This window comes from Phyllopteryx taeniolatus, chromosome 9 (assembly GCF_024500385.1).
Source record: "Phyllopteryx taeniolatus isolate TA_2022b chromosome 9, UOR_Ptae_1.2, whole genome shotgun sequence".
In the NCBI taxonomy this organism is placed as follows: Eukaryota; Metazoa; Chordata; class Actinopteri; order Syngnathiformes; family Syngnathidae; genus Phyllopteryx; species Phyllopteryx taeniolatus.
Genome location: NC_084510.1, coordinates 30866283 through 30879194, shown reverse-complemented (window position 1 = coordinate 30879194; position 12912 = coordinate 30866283). Strand labels below are relative to the sequence as shown.

The 12912-nt window shown below is 45.9% G+C and overlaps 1 protein-coding gene across 3 annotated transcripts in view; it reads left to right on the top strand.

The window, feature by feature from the left end:
* Positions 1-12912, top strand: part of fer1l4 (fer-1 like family member 4) — a 29184-nt gene that overhangs the window by 7097 nt on the left and 9175 nt on the right. For all 3 annotated transcript variants that reach the window (XR_009790247.1, XM_061785798.1, XM_061785799.1), the window contains exons 8-36: positions 213-273; positions 875-1006; positions 1822-1884; positions 1963-2047; positions 2109-2274; positions 2824-3004; positions 3073-3259; positions 3338-3417; positions 3540-3656; positions 3753-3825; positions 4797-4891; positions 5024-5132; positions 5215-5443; positions 5580-5712; positions 5787-5887; positions 5983-6070; positions 6657-6773; positions 6866-7018; positions 7853-8069; positions 8677-8801; positions 9247-9381; positions 9459-9632; positions 10145-10255; positions 10965-11126; positions 11205-11385; positions 11962-12077; positions 12156-12269; positions 12577-12640; positions 12697-12800. Coding sequence is in view for 2 of the 3 variants with exons in the window: in XM_061785798.1 (XP_061641782.1) it covers positions 213-273; positions 875-1006; positions 1822-1884; positions 1963-2047; positions 2109-2274; positions 2824-3004; positions 3073-3259; positions 3338-3417; positions 3540-3656; positions 3753-3825; positions 4797-4891; positions 5024-5132; positions 5215-5443; positions 5580-5712; positions 5787-5887; positions 5983-6070; positions 6657-6773; positions 6866-7018; positions 7853-8069; positions 8677-8801; positions 9247-9381; positions 9459-9632; positions 10145-10255; positions 10965-11126; positions 11205-11385; positions 11962-12077; positions 12156-12269; positions 12577-12640; positions 12697-12800 (3673 nt within the window). In the remaining variant the exon portion in view is untranslated. The remainder of the gene's footprint in view (positions 1-212; positions 274-874; positions 1007-1821; positions 1885-1962; positions 2048-2108; positions 2275-2823; positions 3005-3072; positions 3260-3337; positions 3418-3539; positions 3657-3752; positions 3826-4796; positions 4892-5023; positions 5133-5214; positions 5444-5579; positions 5713-5786; positions 5888-5982; positions 6071-6656; positions 6774-6865; positions 7019-7852; positions 8070-8676; positions 8802-9246; positions 9382-9458; positions 9633-10144; positions 10256-10964; positions 11127-11204; positions 11386-11961; positions 12078-12155; positions 12270-12576; positions 12641-12696; positions 12801-12912) is intronic.

Genomic DNA, 12912 nt, shown 5'->3' with positions numbered 1-12912 from the left:
CATTTTATATTTGTGTATTTGACTGTTTGTCCCGTTCAATATATATATATATATATATATATATCAAATTATTTTTCACGTGGATAGACAGGGTTCTTGTCTACCTTCTGCCATCAAGTGGAAGAACTTTGAATTGTTCTGCCTGTCACTGTACATTGCTGGCATAGATAGATGAGCAAAAGTACTATTGGTACAAGTATTTGTGTGTGTAGTCGTTCCAGACCGCTGTCCAGGCATGTCGCTGCAGCCACACCCAAAGTCCAAAGTTTCCAGGTAAGAACGCCGCAAGTAACAACAAGCTACGGGAGGTAATTCTTTTCAGAGGTCCAGGTTTGAATTCTTTTGGTAATTAAATGGGGCCAAAAGAAGTTCCAGGGGAATTTATTGTTGCCGAAAAGAAGAACCTGCAAGGGCAGGAGTACGTTTGAAAGGTGCAGGAACCTTGACTGAATTTAGTTCCTGGGCAATTTATCGAGCCTAAAAGAAGACCCTGCTAAAGGGGTCGTCCTTTTGAGAGGTTCAGGAATCTTTGAGCTACAACCTTTGTCTGAATCTAGTTCTAAGATAATTTATCAGAACTGAAATAAGACCCTACTATGGGAATAGTACAGTATCTGAAAAAGTCCAGGAACCTTTCAATGTGAACTATTGGGTTCCTCAGTCATTTATCAGGGCAAAAAGAAGACCCTGCTAGAGGTGGTAGTACAAACTTCGAGTGGTCCAAGAACCTTCAGGCACGTACTATCGTTTGAAGTTAGTTCCGATAGGTACTAAAGATCTACATACGACAGGGATGAAAGAAGAACCTGCTCGGATCCAGGAAACTTGGCCGCAGCGTCTGCAGCAGTGAACGTATCTGATTGGCTAATTGCAGGTGAACGTCAACATCCTGGAAGCTCAGAAACTGGCGGGCGTCAACATCAACCCGGCCGTGTTCGTCCGAGTGGGAGAGCAGAAGAAGCACACGGCCACGCAAAAGTCCACCAACTGTCCCTTTTACAACGAAGTACACAAAGACAACCGCACACCAAGACAGACAATAAAACCACACAGTAGAAGACAATAGAACACTGTTTAAGACAATAGAACACTGTTTAAGACAATAAAACACTACAGTAAAAGACATTTTGAGACAATAAAACACCATAAAAGACAATAAAACCTCACAGCTGAAGACAACACTTAGAGACAACAAATCCCCACACTAGAAGACAATAAATCATAATAAAGCACCCTATAAAACAATACAACCTCACAGTTGAAGACAATAAAACACATTTTAAGACAATAAAATACCTTATTTGACAATAGAATACCTTGTTGTGCAATAAAACCCAGTACAAGACCATGAAACACCTACGAGACAAAATATCACAGTTGAAAACAATAGAACACACTTTAAGACAATCAAATACCTTATAAAACAATGAAATGCAACAGTTGAAGATATTCAAACACATTTTAAGACAATAAAACACACTTTGAGACGATAAAACCCCATAGTAGAAGACAGTAAAACACATTATTAGGCAGTAAAGCGCCGCAGTAGAAGACATTGGTAACAATTTTGAGACAATAAAACACCCTATAAGACAATAGAAGACCTTGTTAGGTGATAAAACCCAGTAGAAGACCTTGAAACACCTTGTAAGAAAATAAAACACTTTGAGACAATAGAACACCACAGTAGAAGCCAATAAAACAAATTCATGACAATAAAACATTCAAACACGTTTTCAAAGACATCAAAACACTTTGCAGTGCAACAAAACCCCTTAGCGGACGATACATTGTCGGGCTTGTGTCGAATTCCTGTTCCAGAACTTCCAGTTTGAGTTCCACGAGACTCCAGAGATCCTCTTTGACAAGGTCATCGAGATCAAGGTCAGTTCCACCGTAATCGCTTGTTTGTTTCCATGGCGACAGACCACCAAAACTGCCTCAAACTGTCCGCCTTTGTAGGTGTACCACCGCCGCACTCTGGCCTTCCTGATGAGCCACGTGGGAACCTTCAAGATCGACATCGCCACCGTGTTTCGCGAGCCAGGTATCATTAAAAGGCCACGGCGCCCCCTACGGACCCGGATGACCACTGAACTGCTTTGCAGACCACCGCTTCTACCAGAAGTGGGCACCGCTCACCGACCCGGCCGACACCCGATCGGGGGTCAAGGGCTACGTGAAGTCCACCCTCAGCGTGCTGATGAAGGGCGAGGCTCTGAATGCCCCCAGCCTGCCGCCCGCCACGTCCAGTGCCAACGACGACATCGACAAGTCAGTTCATATACATTATTTGGAATATTTATAGGCCTGCCCCCTGGAATTTTGAGGGGAAAATTCACCCCTTGAAGCCAGTTTCACTTAGCAACTGGAAATCTGGTGCACATGTCAAGCATGAGTACACCCACAAAAAAGTATCACGAAGGGACACAGGGAGTCCGCCATTTTGCTTCAAAGCAGCCATTTTAGGGTCGTTTTGGCCATACTTGCAGACAAACACATCTAACCAGAATATTTGAGAAATTCAGCCCCTCAAGCCAGTTTTAATTGGCAACCTGAAATTTGCTTGGCATCTTTATCACGAGTAGACTCCCAAAAAGTCTCAAGGAGGCATACCTGAAAAAAACCCAACAACACACACACAAGGTTTGCCTTTTTGGCTCCAAGCCGCCATGTTAGCCTCATTTTGGTTATTTGGAGGGCTTCTCCGAGACATTCTTTCTGATTGCTGCCATCTGATTGAAGCATGTTAATTCGACAGATGGTTGGTGGTAAAACGAGACGTTTTCCTCTGAAAGTTTGGATTGGATGTGTTCCCGACAGGAATCTGATGCTTCCTCGCGGTATGCCCTCCGAGCGTCCGTGGGCTCGATTTCGGGTGCGGGTCTACAAGGCAGAGGGCCTGCCCACCATGGATGCGGGATTGATGGGCAAAATGTCCAAAGTCACAGATCGAACGGTCTTCATTGATCCTTACGTCCAAGTCACTTTTGCTGGACAGCAGGTACACTAGCACCAGACAGGCCATTCGGGTCCAGAACCTCGGGTTGAAAGTGGACCGTTCCCTCTCAGGGAGAGACAGCCGTCGCTTGCGCCACCAGCTGTCCGGTGTGGAACGAGGAGATCTCCTTCATCGAGCAGTTTCCTCCTCTGGCCCAACGAATCAGAGTCCAGGTCCTCGATGACGCCAAGATGGGGGACATCGCTCTTGCCACGCACTTCCTTGACCTGCAGCAGATTTCCGACTCCACCAGGAATGGTACAACCTGGAAAGGGCTCTATTGCCATCCTTGTGCTCTTTAAGAAGTCTTCAGTAGAGCAATGTGTCTGTCCACAGGTTTTAACCCCACCTTTGGACCTTGTTGGGTCAATCTATACGGTTCCCCTCGGAACTCCACCCTCGGAGACGTCCACCAGGTGAGCGCTTGCGAAACCGCCTCAATGAATGCTTCTCTTGTCTCCAAAATTCCTGAGAACAGACTCAACCAATCAAAACTAGATCGAAGCTCATCCAGACTACCTTTCGTTGTCTTTTCCAGGCTTTGAACCAAGGCCTCGGCGAGGGAATCTTTTACCGTGGTCGAATCCTTCTGGCGCTCTGTGTGGAGATTTACTCTTCGCCATCAGTCGTCGCCGCGGACTCCCCGTTAGCGATGGTAGTAGAACCCATCACGTCGCATCCAACGTGATCCATCAGGATGCTCTCCTGGTCTGGTCAGTCTGCTGTGACTTGGTCTTGTATGATTCTGTAGAAGGTGAAAGGAACGCTAGGCAGGTTGGGACTGAGGAAGAAGCGAGGCAGCAAGAAGGAGAAGAAGAAGGAAGGTGAGCTGGCCAGCTGATACAACACAAGTCCAAAAGCAATCGTAGGACGTAAACACCAATGTCACCATCTGACCCAATGTCACCACGTTTTACCAATTCATTGGTAAAAAAAAATAAAATAATGAATAATATAAAAAATACAACTTCATTCTTGTAAGATAAGGAGTGTTTTTATACAAAAAAAAATCGATATATATTATTCTAATTTTTTTAAGATTATGCTTTTTCTCTTGAAAAGTAGGACTTAATGCTGTTAATATATGACATTTATTCTTGGAAAAAAAGAACCTTTATTCCAACGAACAACTTTTTTGCCAAACAATTTTATTCTCCTAAGATTTTGACTTTTTTTCCGGAGAAAATTGAATCGCGTAAAATTTAGAGTTTGTAAGATACAGATCTTGGTAAGATTTTTTTGTTTTTTTAATTCAGATTCAGAAAACTTTATTCATCCCTACGGGACAATTAAGGAAACAAATACAAATGTTTATTCCAATAACATTCGAAGTTTTCGCTTGCTTTTTGCTTTCCAACATTTCTCTTGAAATAAATCTGACTTTGTCATCATAAGATGACCTTTTCTTGAAAAAAAAAGCAACCTTATTATTGTAACATTATAACTTTTTCTTGATAAAAAAAGACTTTATTTTTGTAAAATTATTCCTTTTTTCTTCATAATGCGACTTAGTTGTAACATTGTGACGTTTCTTGAAGAAAATAAGACTTCATTGTCGTTACAGTAAAACTTTTTTCTTGCAAGTTTTCGACTGTACTGTATTTTTATTTTTATTATTGTAAAGATTTTTTTCCAAGGTTTTTACTCGTAACATTGGATTTTTTTCCCCTTTAAAAAATATGAGCTCAGGGGACTTGTTTGGTTTGGTTTTCTTAGCTAATTATTATTCACTTCCCTGGCCTCTAATTGGTGAGAAGCAAGACCTTTCAAAATCGTTATCGTTTGTTGCACGTAGCTTCCACCCGACTGGGCGCCGAATCCGAGGAGGCCGGAGTGGAGGTGCCAGAAGCGGTGACCGTGGACGTGGAGGAGATTCACCCTTTGCCTGAGGTCAGTGACCGACAAAATGTCCTCGCTTCAAACATTAAAAGAATGCATAGCAAAGGGGACAGAGGACAGAGCTCTGAGGTACACCACAACACAGGTTAAATCTAAACAGATTTTTATTTTTGTTCTACGTAGGGTTTCCTGGGCGAGAGAGAAGATTTTCTGCTTTTTGCATCTTTGTTTGAGGTCACCATGATGGATTCATCTGTAGGCACCAGGCCCATGACCTTTGAACTGTCCATAGGTAAAAAGAACACCTGTGTAATGACAGAACAAACAGCAATAACAACAACACCCGCAACTGTAAATTGCGGCGTTGCCGGTAGGAAATTGCGGTAAGGCAGTGAAAGCCGGGAGTTCCAAGAAGAGCCAAAGCCGGGAGGAGCTGAGAAAAAGCCGGGAAGAGTTGAGGCAAAGCCGGGAGGACCTCAGCGAGGAGGTGCAAGGACTTCTGGAGTCTGAGGAGGAGCTGGACAGGGAGGCGCTGCTGAGTCTGGAACCTGAGAACCGCTCCGTGTCCGCGCCCATGAGACCGCAGCCCACCGAGTACGACAGGTAAGGACTTACTTCCTGTCTGTGTCGCCTGTAGCCACCTTTCCAGGCAGTGTACCGAACTGTCTCTCACTTGTATCTCGCCCGTGTGTCACTCATCCGTCGCTTGTGTCTCACCCGTGTGCCAACGGTGTGCCAGGTCGTTCCAGTGCATCCCGCTGCAGGCCCCCTCGGAGAAACGCAAGCCGTGTTTGTTTGTCTGGAGTCAATTTGAAGACCACAGCTTTCGTCTGTACCAGGCTAACTGGCTCAGCAAGATGGCAGACAGGCTGGTGAGATGACACGGGTGGCACTTGCCACTTGGATTGTTGGAGTAATGCACGGCGCGTGTCTGGGATGACTTCAGGAGATCGGTCTGGACGAGATGGAGCGTCTCGGACGGAGGCCTCGCAGCAACGTGAAGGAGCGTCTGGTGCACGTGCTACTGGAGCTGATCACTTCCTGCAAGTCAGCAACCGCCTGTGGCGAGTTGATGTTTTTTTTCCCCAAAAATGTGTTTCATCTCACACACTTCTTGTTCTTTTTCAATTGTTTTACTGAAGACAGTTCAGACTGTTCTCAGACAGGCGTGCTCAGTTTCGTCCAAACAACCTGGACGCACACAGGAAAGACTTCATTAAGAAAAATTTGGTGAGGCGCTCATTTGTTTAAACGGGATCAAAAATCTGTGCGTGGCAAAGTACATAGAGTCATACCTCAAATAAAAGGTCACGATGAGAGCGTTCCTGATCTATTAGGATATTGTTAATATACCCTTATATAATGACATTCTGACCAAAAATGGATTTTTGTGTCCAATTTGACTCGTCAAACGGTCAATAATGTGTTTGCAATCAAGTACATAGTCATACCTTAAATCAAAGGTCATGATGAGAGCTTTCCAAATCTATCATTATATTATAAAGATTTATGTCATACATTAGGATGTAATGTCCAAATATATATATATATATATATATTTTTTTTTTTTAGAGTCTGATGACGTCATGACAAAAACTCCTTTTTTTTGTGTGTGTGTGTGTGTCGAATTTGACCAGTAAAATGACCAACAATCTGTTTGCAGCAAAGTCCATCGAGCTTTCCAGATCTACTGTATAATTATTTTGTCCATACGCAATGATTTGTAGTCCGGTAATTAAACATTGCAAGGGTGACATCATTGGTTTCCGTGTGTATGAGCTGCACATTTCTCCCAACGTGGTTGCACGATGTCCAGGTGACGGTGGCCCGGCGGGCCACGAGGGCCAGGCAGAGGATAACCAAGCGGACGCTCAAACAACGAACGTTGGACGTTAAGAAACTCCTGAGCAAACTTCGAGACTTGGCAAAAGAGGTACAACGTTATCGCCACCTCCAATTTGGTCTCCGCAATCTCATTTTGGTCTCATTTTGAATGAGCTTTGACGTCCTCTCACCTGCGAACAGCCCCAGAACACCATCCCGGACGCCTTCCTGTGGTTGCTGAGCGGGAGCAAACGCTTGGCCTACGTCAGGATCCCCGCCCACTCCGTCATCTTCTCATTGGTAGAGGACCAGAGGGGGCGGGACTGTGGTCGGGTCACCACACTCTACATGAAGGTAGAGTCACTAAAACGTTCACTGCCTCCAGAATTACCAAGGACCACAAAATGGCAGACTTCCTGAGACTTTTTTGTTGGTCGTTTGTCTTGAGAGACTTACCTACCAAATTTCAGACAGCTAAATGAAACGGACTTTTCCAAACATCCGTCCATCCATCTTCTTTACCGCTTCTCCCCACTGGGGTCGCGGGCTGCTGGAAGCTAGCCCAGCTATCTTCGGGTCAAGAGGCGGGGTACACCCTGAACCGGTTGCCGGCCAATCGCAGGGCTCATAGAAAGCGACAAGCATTCGCACTCACTTTCACACCTACGGGCAATTTAGAGTCCTCAATCAACTTAGCCTGCATGTTTTTGGGATGTGGGAGGAAAAGCCACGCAGGCACGGGGGGGGGGAACATGCTAACTCCACACAGGATTTGAACCCCGATCCCCAGAACTGTGAGCCAGATGTGCTAACCAGTCGTCCACCGTGCTGGCCTATGATAGACATGTCATCCAAGTTTCACGTTGTTACGTAAAAAGTGGCTACGGGGGCTAAACAGTCTTGGGCAGTTCATTTTGGAAGGAGCCCTGGCAATGGCCAAATTGAACTTTAAAATATCCACTTGAAACCAAGATGGCCGACTTCCTGTGACTTTGAAAGCGCAACCGTCTTGAGACGTTTTTGTAGAAACGTGTACCGAATTTCATGTTGCTGTGTCCTGCCATTGGCTGGCAACCAGTTCAGGGTGTGCCCCGCCCCCCTGCCCGACGATACCCGGGATCGGCTCCGGCACTCCCGATCTTTTGCCGTCGACTGTACGACAGACGATCTACATCTTGTGCTTTTTAGTCTCCGGGCGGCTCCACCGGCGAGATCTTCGCCAAGCTGGAGGTGTACTTGTGGCTGGGCCAGGCCAAGTACAGCAAGGAGGCCGTCACCTCGCTACCGGACGAGTTCCTGCCCATCTACGACCAGTCGGAGGGGGAGGACGAGGAGGAGGCGGCGGCGGCGCCGCCGCCGGTCGCCACGGCAACGAGGCGGATGCCTGTCAGCCTGTGTTGCCAGGGTGAGTCCAATGAAGGCTTCCAGTTCAGGGGTGGCCGCGCTTTTTCATTGGCTGCCACAAGCTGAGGAAAAAAGCACAGTATTTCTTTTTTTCAATTAGAAATGAAGAGCAAACAAAAGTGGAATGTTGAAAAATACCACACTTTTATTAACGTAAAAAAAGTCATTTTTTACAAGGTGTTACACTTGAATTTATTGTGTAAATTTGACAGCTTTAAAAAATCTAAAATAAAAATATAACAACAGTTTAATGTTCCAAGAATCACCTTTTGAATGTAAAAATAAGTGTCACTTGATTTTTTTAAGTCTCAAATAAATGTAAACAGCTTAATGGAAATTTGTCACATCAACTGATTATGTAAAAAAAAAAAAATGTCGCTGCATTCTTTTTTTCACAATCACAATATTATTTGAATCAAAAATAGTTTCAATTGATTCCTACACGATCGCAGCTGCCATTTTTTTTGTTTAAATTCCAATTTGTTTCGCTATCACGCTAATGCTAATAACGTTTGCTGGGATTTCAATGGAAATATGTTTGGTTGCTTAGCGACGCTTTTCCTCGTGCCCTTCGCGAGTCGTCGAGCCGACGTGCGTTGCGTTCGCAGACAGTCGTTACTTCCAGCTGCGATGTCACCTCTACGAAGCTCGCGGCTTAATGGCGGCCGATGACGACGGCCTATCGGATCCCTTCGCCAAGGTGCTCTTCTCCACGCAGTGTCAGGTGACCGAGGTGAGTGCGACGACCACTACAACCGGCACAAGTGCTTGATATTGACCGACTCGGTCCTTTTGGTACGCGAGCTGCCCCCCCAAAAATTCAAATTGAGTAGCAACATGGTCAAAACTCTATTTCCAACAAAGTACATAAAGTCCCACTTCAATTTGAAGACCACAACGAGAGCGTTCTGGATCTGTAATTATATACAATATCCTCCTAAATTATAATGAAATGAATTTGAAGAGTCACATGAACTCGAGTTGCAGGAAAGCAATTTGAACGATCGGCCAGAACGAGAGCTTTCCGGATCTCGGATGACCGCGTACTGTATTATAATATATATAATGAGAGAAATCCCGTGGAGACATTTCCATATCTGTCGTTTCTGTACGTGATGATGCCGAGACCCCAAAAAGTGTCAAAAGAAGTTTGGAGCCATGTGATGTGTGTGCGTCAGGTGTCCCCAGACACGCTCTCCCCGGCGTGGTGCGAGTGTTTGCTGTTCGAGCGCGTCCTGCTGGAGGGAGCCGTGGAGGACCTCCGTCACGACCCCCCTCTGGTCGTCGTCCACATCTTCGACTACGACGCCGTGGTAACGCTCGTCTCCGCCGGCCCGGCGAGGCGAGGAGCGACGTCGTAACGCGCCGCTCCCCCCCGTTATGCGTCCAGGGTAGCCCGAAGCTTCTGGGCCGAGCGTACGCCGAGCCCGAGTTGAAAGCGGCGGAGACGCCGTACCGGAAGCCCCGCCTGCGCTTCCACGACATCGCCGCGGGGAGGACGCCGGCCGGGGAGTTGCTGGCGGCCTTCGAGCTCATCGAGCTGGACTACTCGTCCTTCGGCGAGGTGAAGCCCGCCGCGCTCCCATCGTTGTTGTCGACGTTAAGACTTGCCAATCGCGCAAAAGGCCGAATCCGAGTATTTATTGCCTGGTTCATATTTATTTTAAAGCTTCGTGCATGCACTGCATTACCGACAGTGTAACAGATTACATGGAACGACATTACGTCATTGAATTACAACATTTACAGAATTGTAATCTGGGAGAAAATGTGTAATTCAATGACGGTTGCTCTTGGAAATGTCCATTATTACGATGATTTATCAAATAGTTGTTTCATTTTTTTCCATCAAGTTTAACCTTCTAAAGCCGACGCTTGCGATTGGCCCTCTATGGTCATGTGCCATTCTGCCGCAGTCTCAAACATTTTTCCAAATATGACGAAAATAGAGCCGGCTGTTTTGAATTTGCCGTTGTCAGAATCCGAATCGTAGAATCAGAATCATCTTTATTTGCCAAGTGCGTTTGTGACGCGTACGCGGGCGTGTGTCCCCCCCCCCCCCCCCCCCCCGGGCAGCCCTCCCTCCCGAGCAGCGTGGACCCTCAGCAGCTGACCTACCTGCGAGACCAGCGCCGCTACGACATCCCGGAGGGAGTCCGACCCGTCCTCAGGAACTTCAGAATAGAGGTGGCGACATATGTGCTACATCCATGAATTCAAATGTCGATATTGTACATTGAAGGGTTTATGGAACATTCCTTCTGATGCTAATAATATGCTACATTAGAGGTGGACAGACGTGAAATATGCCGCAGAAGAGAACATTTCATATGACGTACAGTAAATATGTTACCTTATTCGCCAAATATGCTGGAAATGTGGCACAGGAGACGTGTATATATATATATATATATATATATATATATATATATATATATTTATACCTGAAGTATGACGTAAATATGGGCCATCCAAATATTGTGTATACAGTATTACAGGTACATACTTCATATTATGTAATTATAGTGCATTAGTGGTACAGACATAAATATAACGTGCCTATGCTACATTAGATGAATAGAACATTCAATATGATTTAAATTTGCTACATTGGAAGTATACAGACCATTAAATAGGCTGTCAATATGATACATTAAATATCATGTCAATATGGCACACAAGAGGTATAGTGGTGTATATAGACAGTTCATATGATATAAATATGCTACATTAGCCATGTATAAATATTGACTAGAATGAGATGTGAGATTAACGATGCATAAACAATACATTTAAAGGAAATGTTGTTACATTGTAAGTACGTACTTTCAGTAGGAGGTAAGTGTGGTACATTTGAGGAGTATCGGTGACATCGGAGCTGCACATACGTTTCCAGGTGCTCTTCTGGGGCTTGCGGGAGCTGAAGCGTGTGCAGCTGTTCCAGGTGGAGCGCCCCCGGGTCAAGGTGGAGTGCGCCGGGCGCCAGCTGGAGTCCGAGGAGATGGAGAGCTACAGGAACCACGGCAACTTCAAGGAGCCGGTCCGCTTCCTCCGCGTGGTCAGTTGACCGCCTTTAGGCGCCCCCCGAAAAAGCCGGCCGACGGTTTGGGTTTAACCTCCCGCGCGGTCCCATCAGAAGCTGCCGGAGCAGGCCTACCTCCACCCTCCTCTGACCCTCTTTGTGGTGGAGCGGCGAGCGTTCGGACGCCAGGTCCTGGTCGGGACCCACGTGGTCCGGAGCCTCATGGACTACGCTGCGCCCGAGCCGGGGGACGAGCCAGATGAGGAAGAGGAAGAGGAAGAGGCGAAACCCAAAGGTGAGGGCCGAAAATGGATTTGCGGCAAACTATATGGAGTAATATCTCAAATGAAAGGCCACGACGACAGCGTCGCGCATATGCGATTATTTTGTCGAATTCATGACAAAGTATGGCTTTTATGTGTCAAATTTAACAAGTAAAATGTACCAAAAAAAACATTTTGCGGCAAATAAAAGGCCACCACGAGAACATTTCAGATACATATTTTGTCAATATATGATGACTTAATCACCAAGAATTTCATTCTGGTTTTTTTTTTTTTGTGTGTCCTACAAAAGGTTAAAGAATACGTTTGTAGTCAAATATAGAGAGTGAAAGCTGTCCACATATTTCATTGAGTTGTCATTATGTTGTCAAATACGAGGAAGCGATCACCCCAATTATTATTATTATTATTTTTTTTTTTGTATTTGTCTTGTAAAGCTAAAAAAATGTATTTGCAGCAAAGTATTATAGAGTAATAGCTGGTAATAATAGCCATCATGAGAGCCTTTGCCACTTTGCCAGGATACCTCGCTATCAAAAAAAAAGTATTTCATGAGCCCAAAGCGTTTTTCGTCCGTGTGCCCCCAGTGAAGAAGACGACTCCGGCGAAGACCGGCACGCTGAAGTCGCTGAGCAAGATCAAACTCGGCAACCTGTCGATCAGAGAGTCGAAGATTCCCGTCGGCGCCGCCGAGCCGATCGACGTACGTGCTTCTCCGGCCCGCTTGCGCTTCTGTCGGCGCCTCGTTTCTTTTTCTACCGCTTTGATTGCTCTTCTGAAGCCGAAGAAGCCGCTGACGGACGAGGACGAGCGGCTGGAGGAGGACGTGCCGGAAAACCAGGAGCTGGACTGGTGGTCCAAGTACTACGCGTCCCTGGAAGAGCTGGAAGAACAGGCCAGATATTTGCAAGCTACTCTATACGTAGAACGCAATCAAGAAGTTGGCGAAAATATGGAACTTTAGTACGCTATGGACATTCAAACTGATGTAAAGGAGAAGTCCAAAGTTTGTACGTACAACACATCGGATGTAAATATGGTCCATGACAGGTACATGACATATGATGTACAGTCAATGTGCTACATTGGAGCTACGTTTAGTATGATGTCATGACAGTACATTAGAAACATCAAATATCAAATATCATGTAAATAATGTACATTTCCAAATTGATGGTTATCAACTTTGACTTTGTCTCCAGGCTGCTGAGGAGCTGAAGAAGAAGAAGGAGGAGGAGGAAGAGGAGGAACGAGATGGAGAGACAGGTGTGCTCACAAATCGCCCTTGAAACCATTGTGAAATCCAAAATTCGCTATATTAGAGCGACGGAACGCGGCAAACGGAGCGGAGGCTGAGGCGGCGGACGCGGCGGCGGCGGCGGCGGCGGTGGAGCCTCCCAAGCGGAAGAAGATCGCCACTCTCAAGGTCAGACGGCAACTTGCAATAAATCGGCCCCCGACGACGCTTTCATCAAGCGACACCAAATTGGACAAACGTGTCGATCGTAACGGGACCGACCAAAAAGTCTCCAGGACCC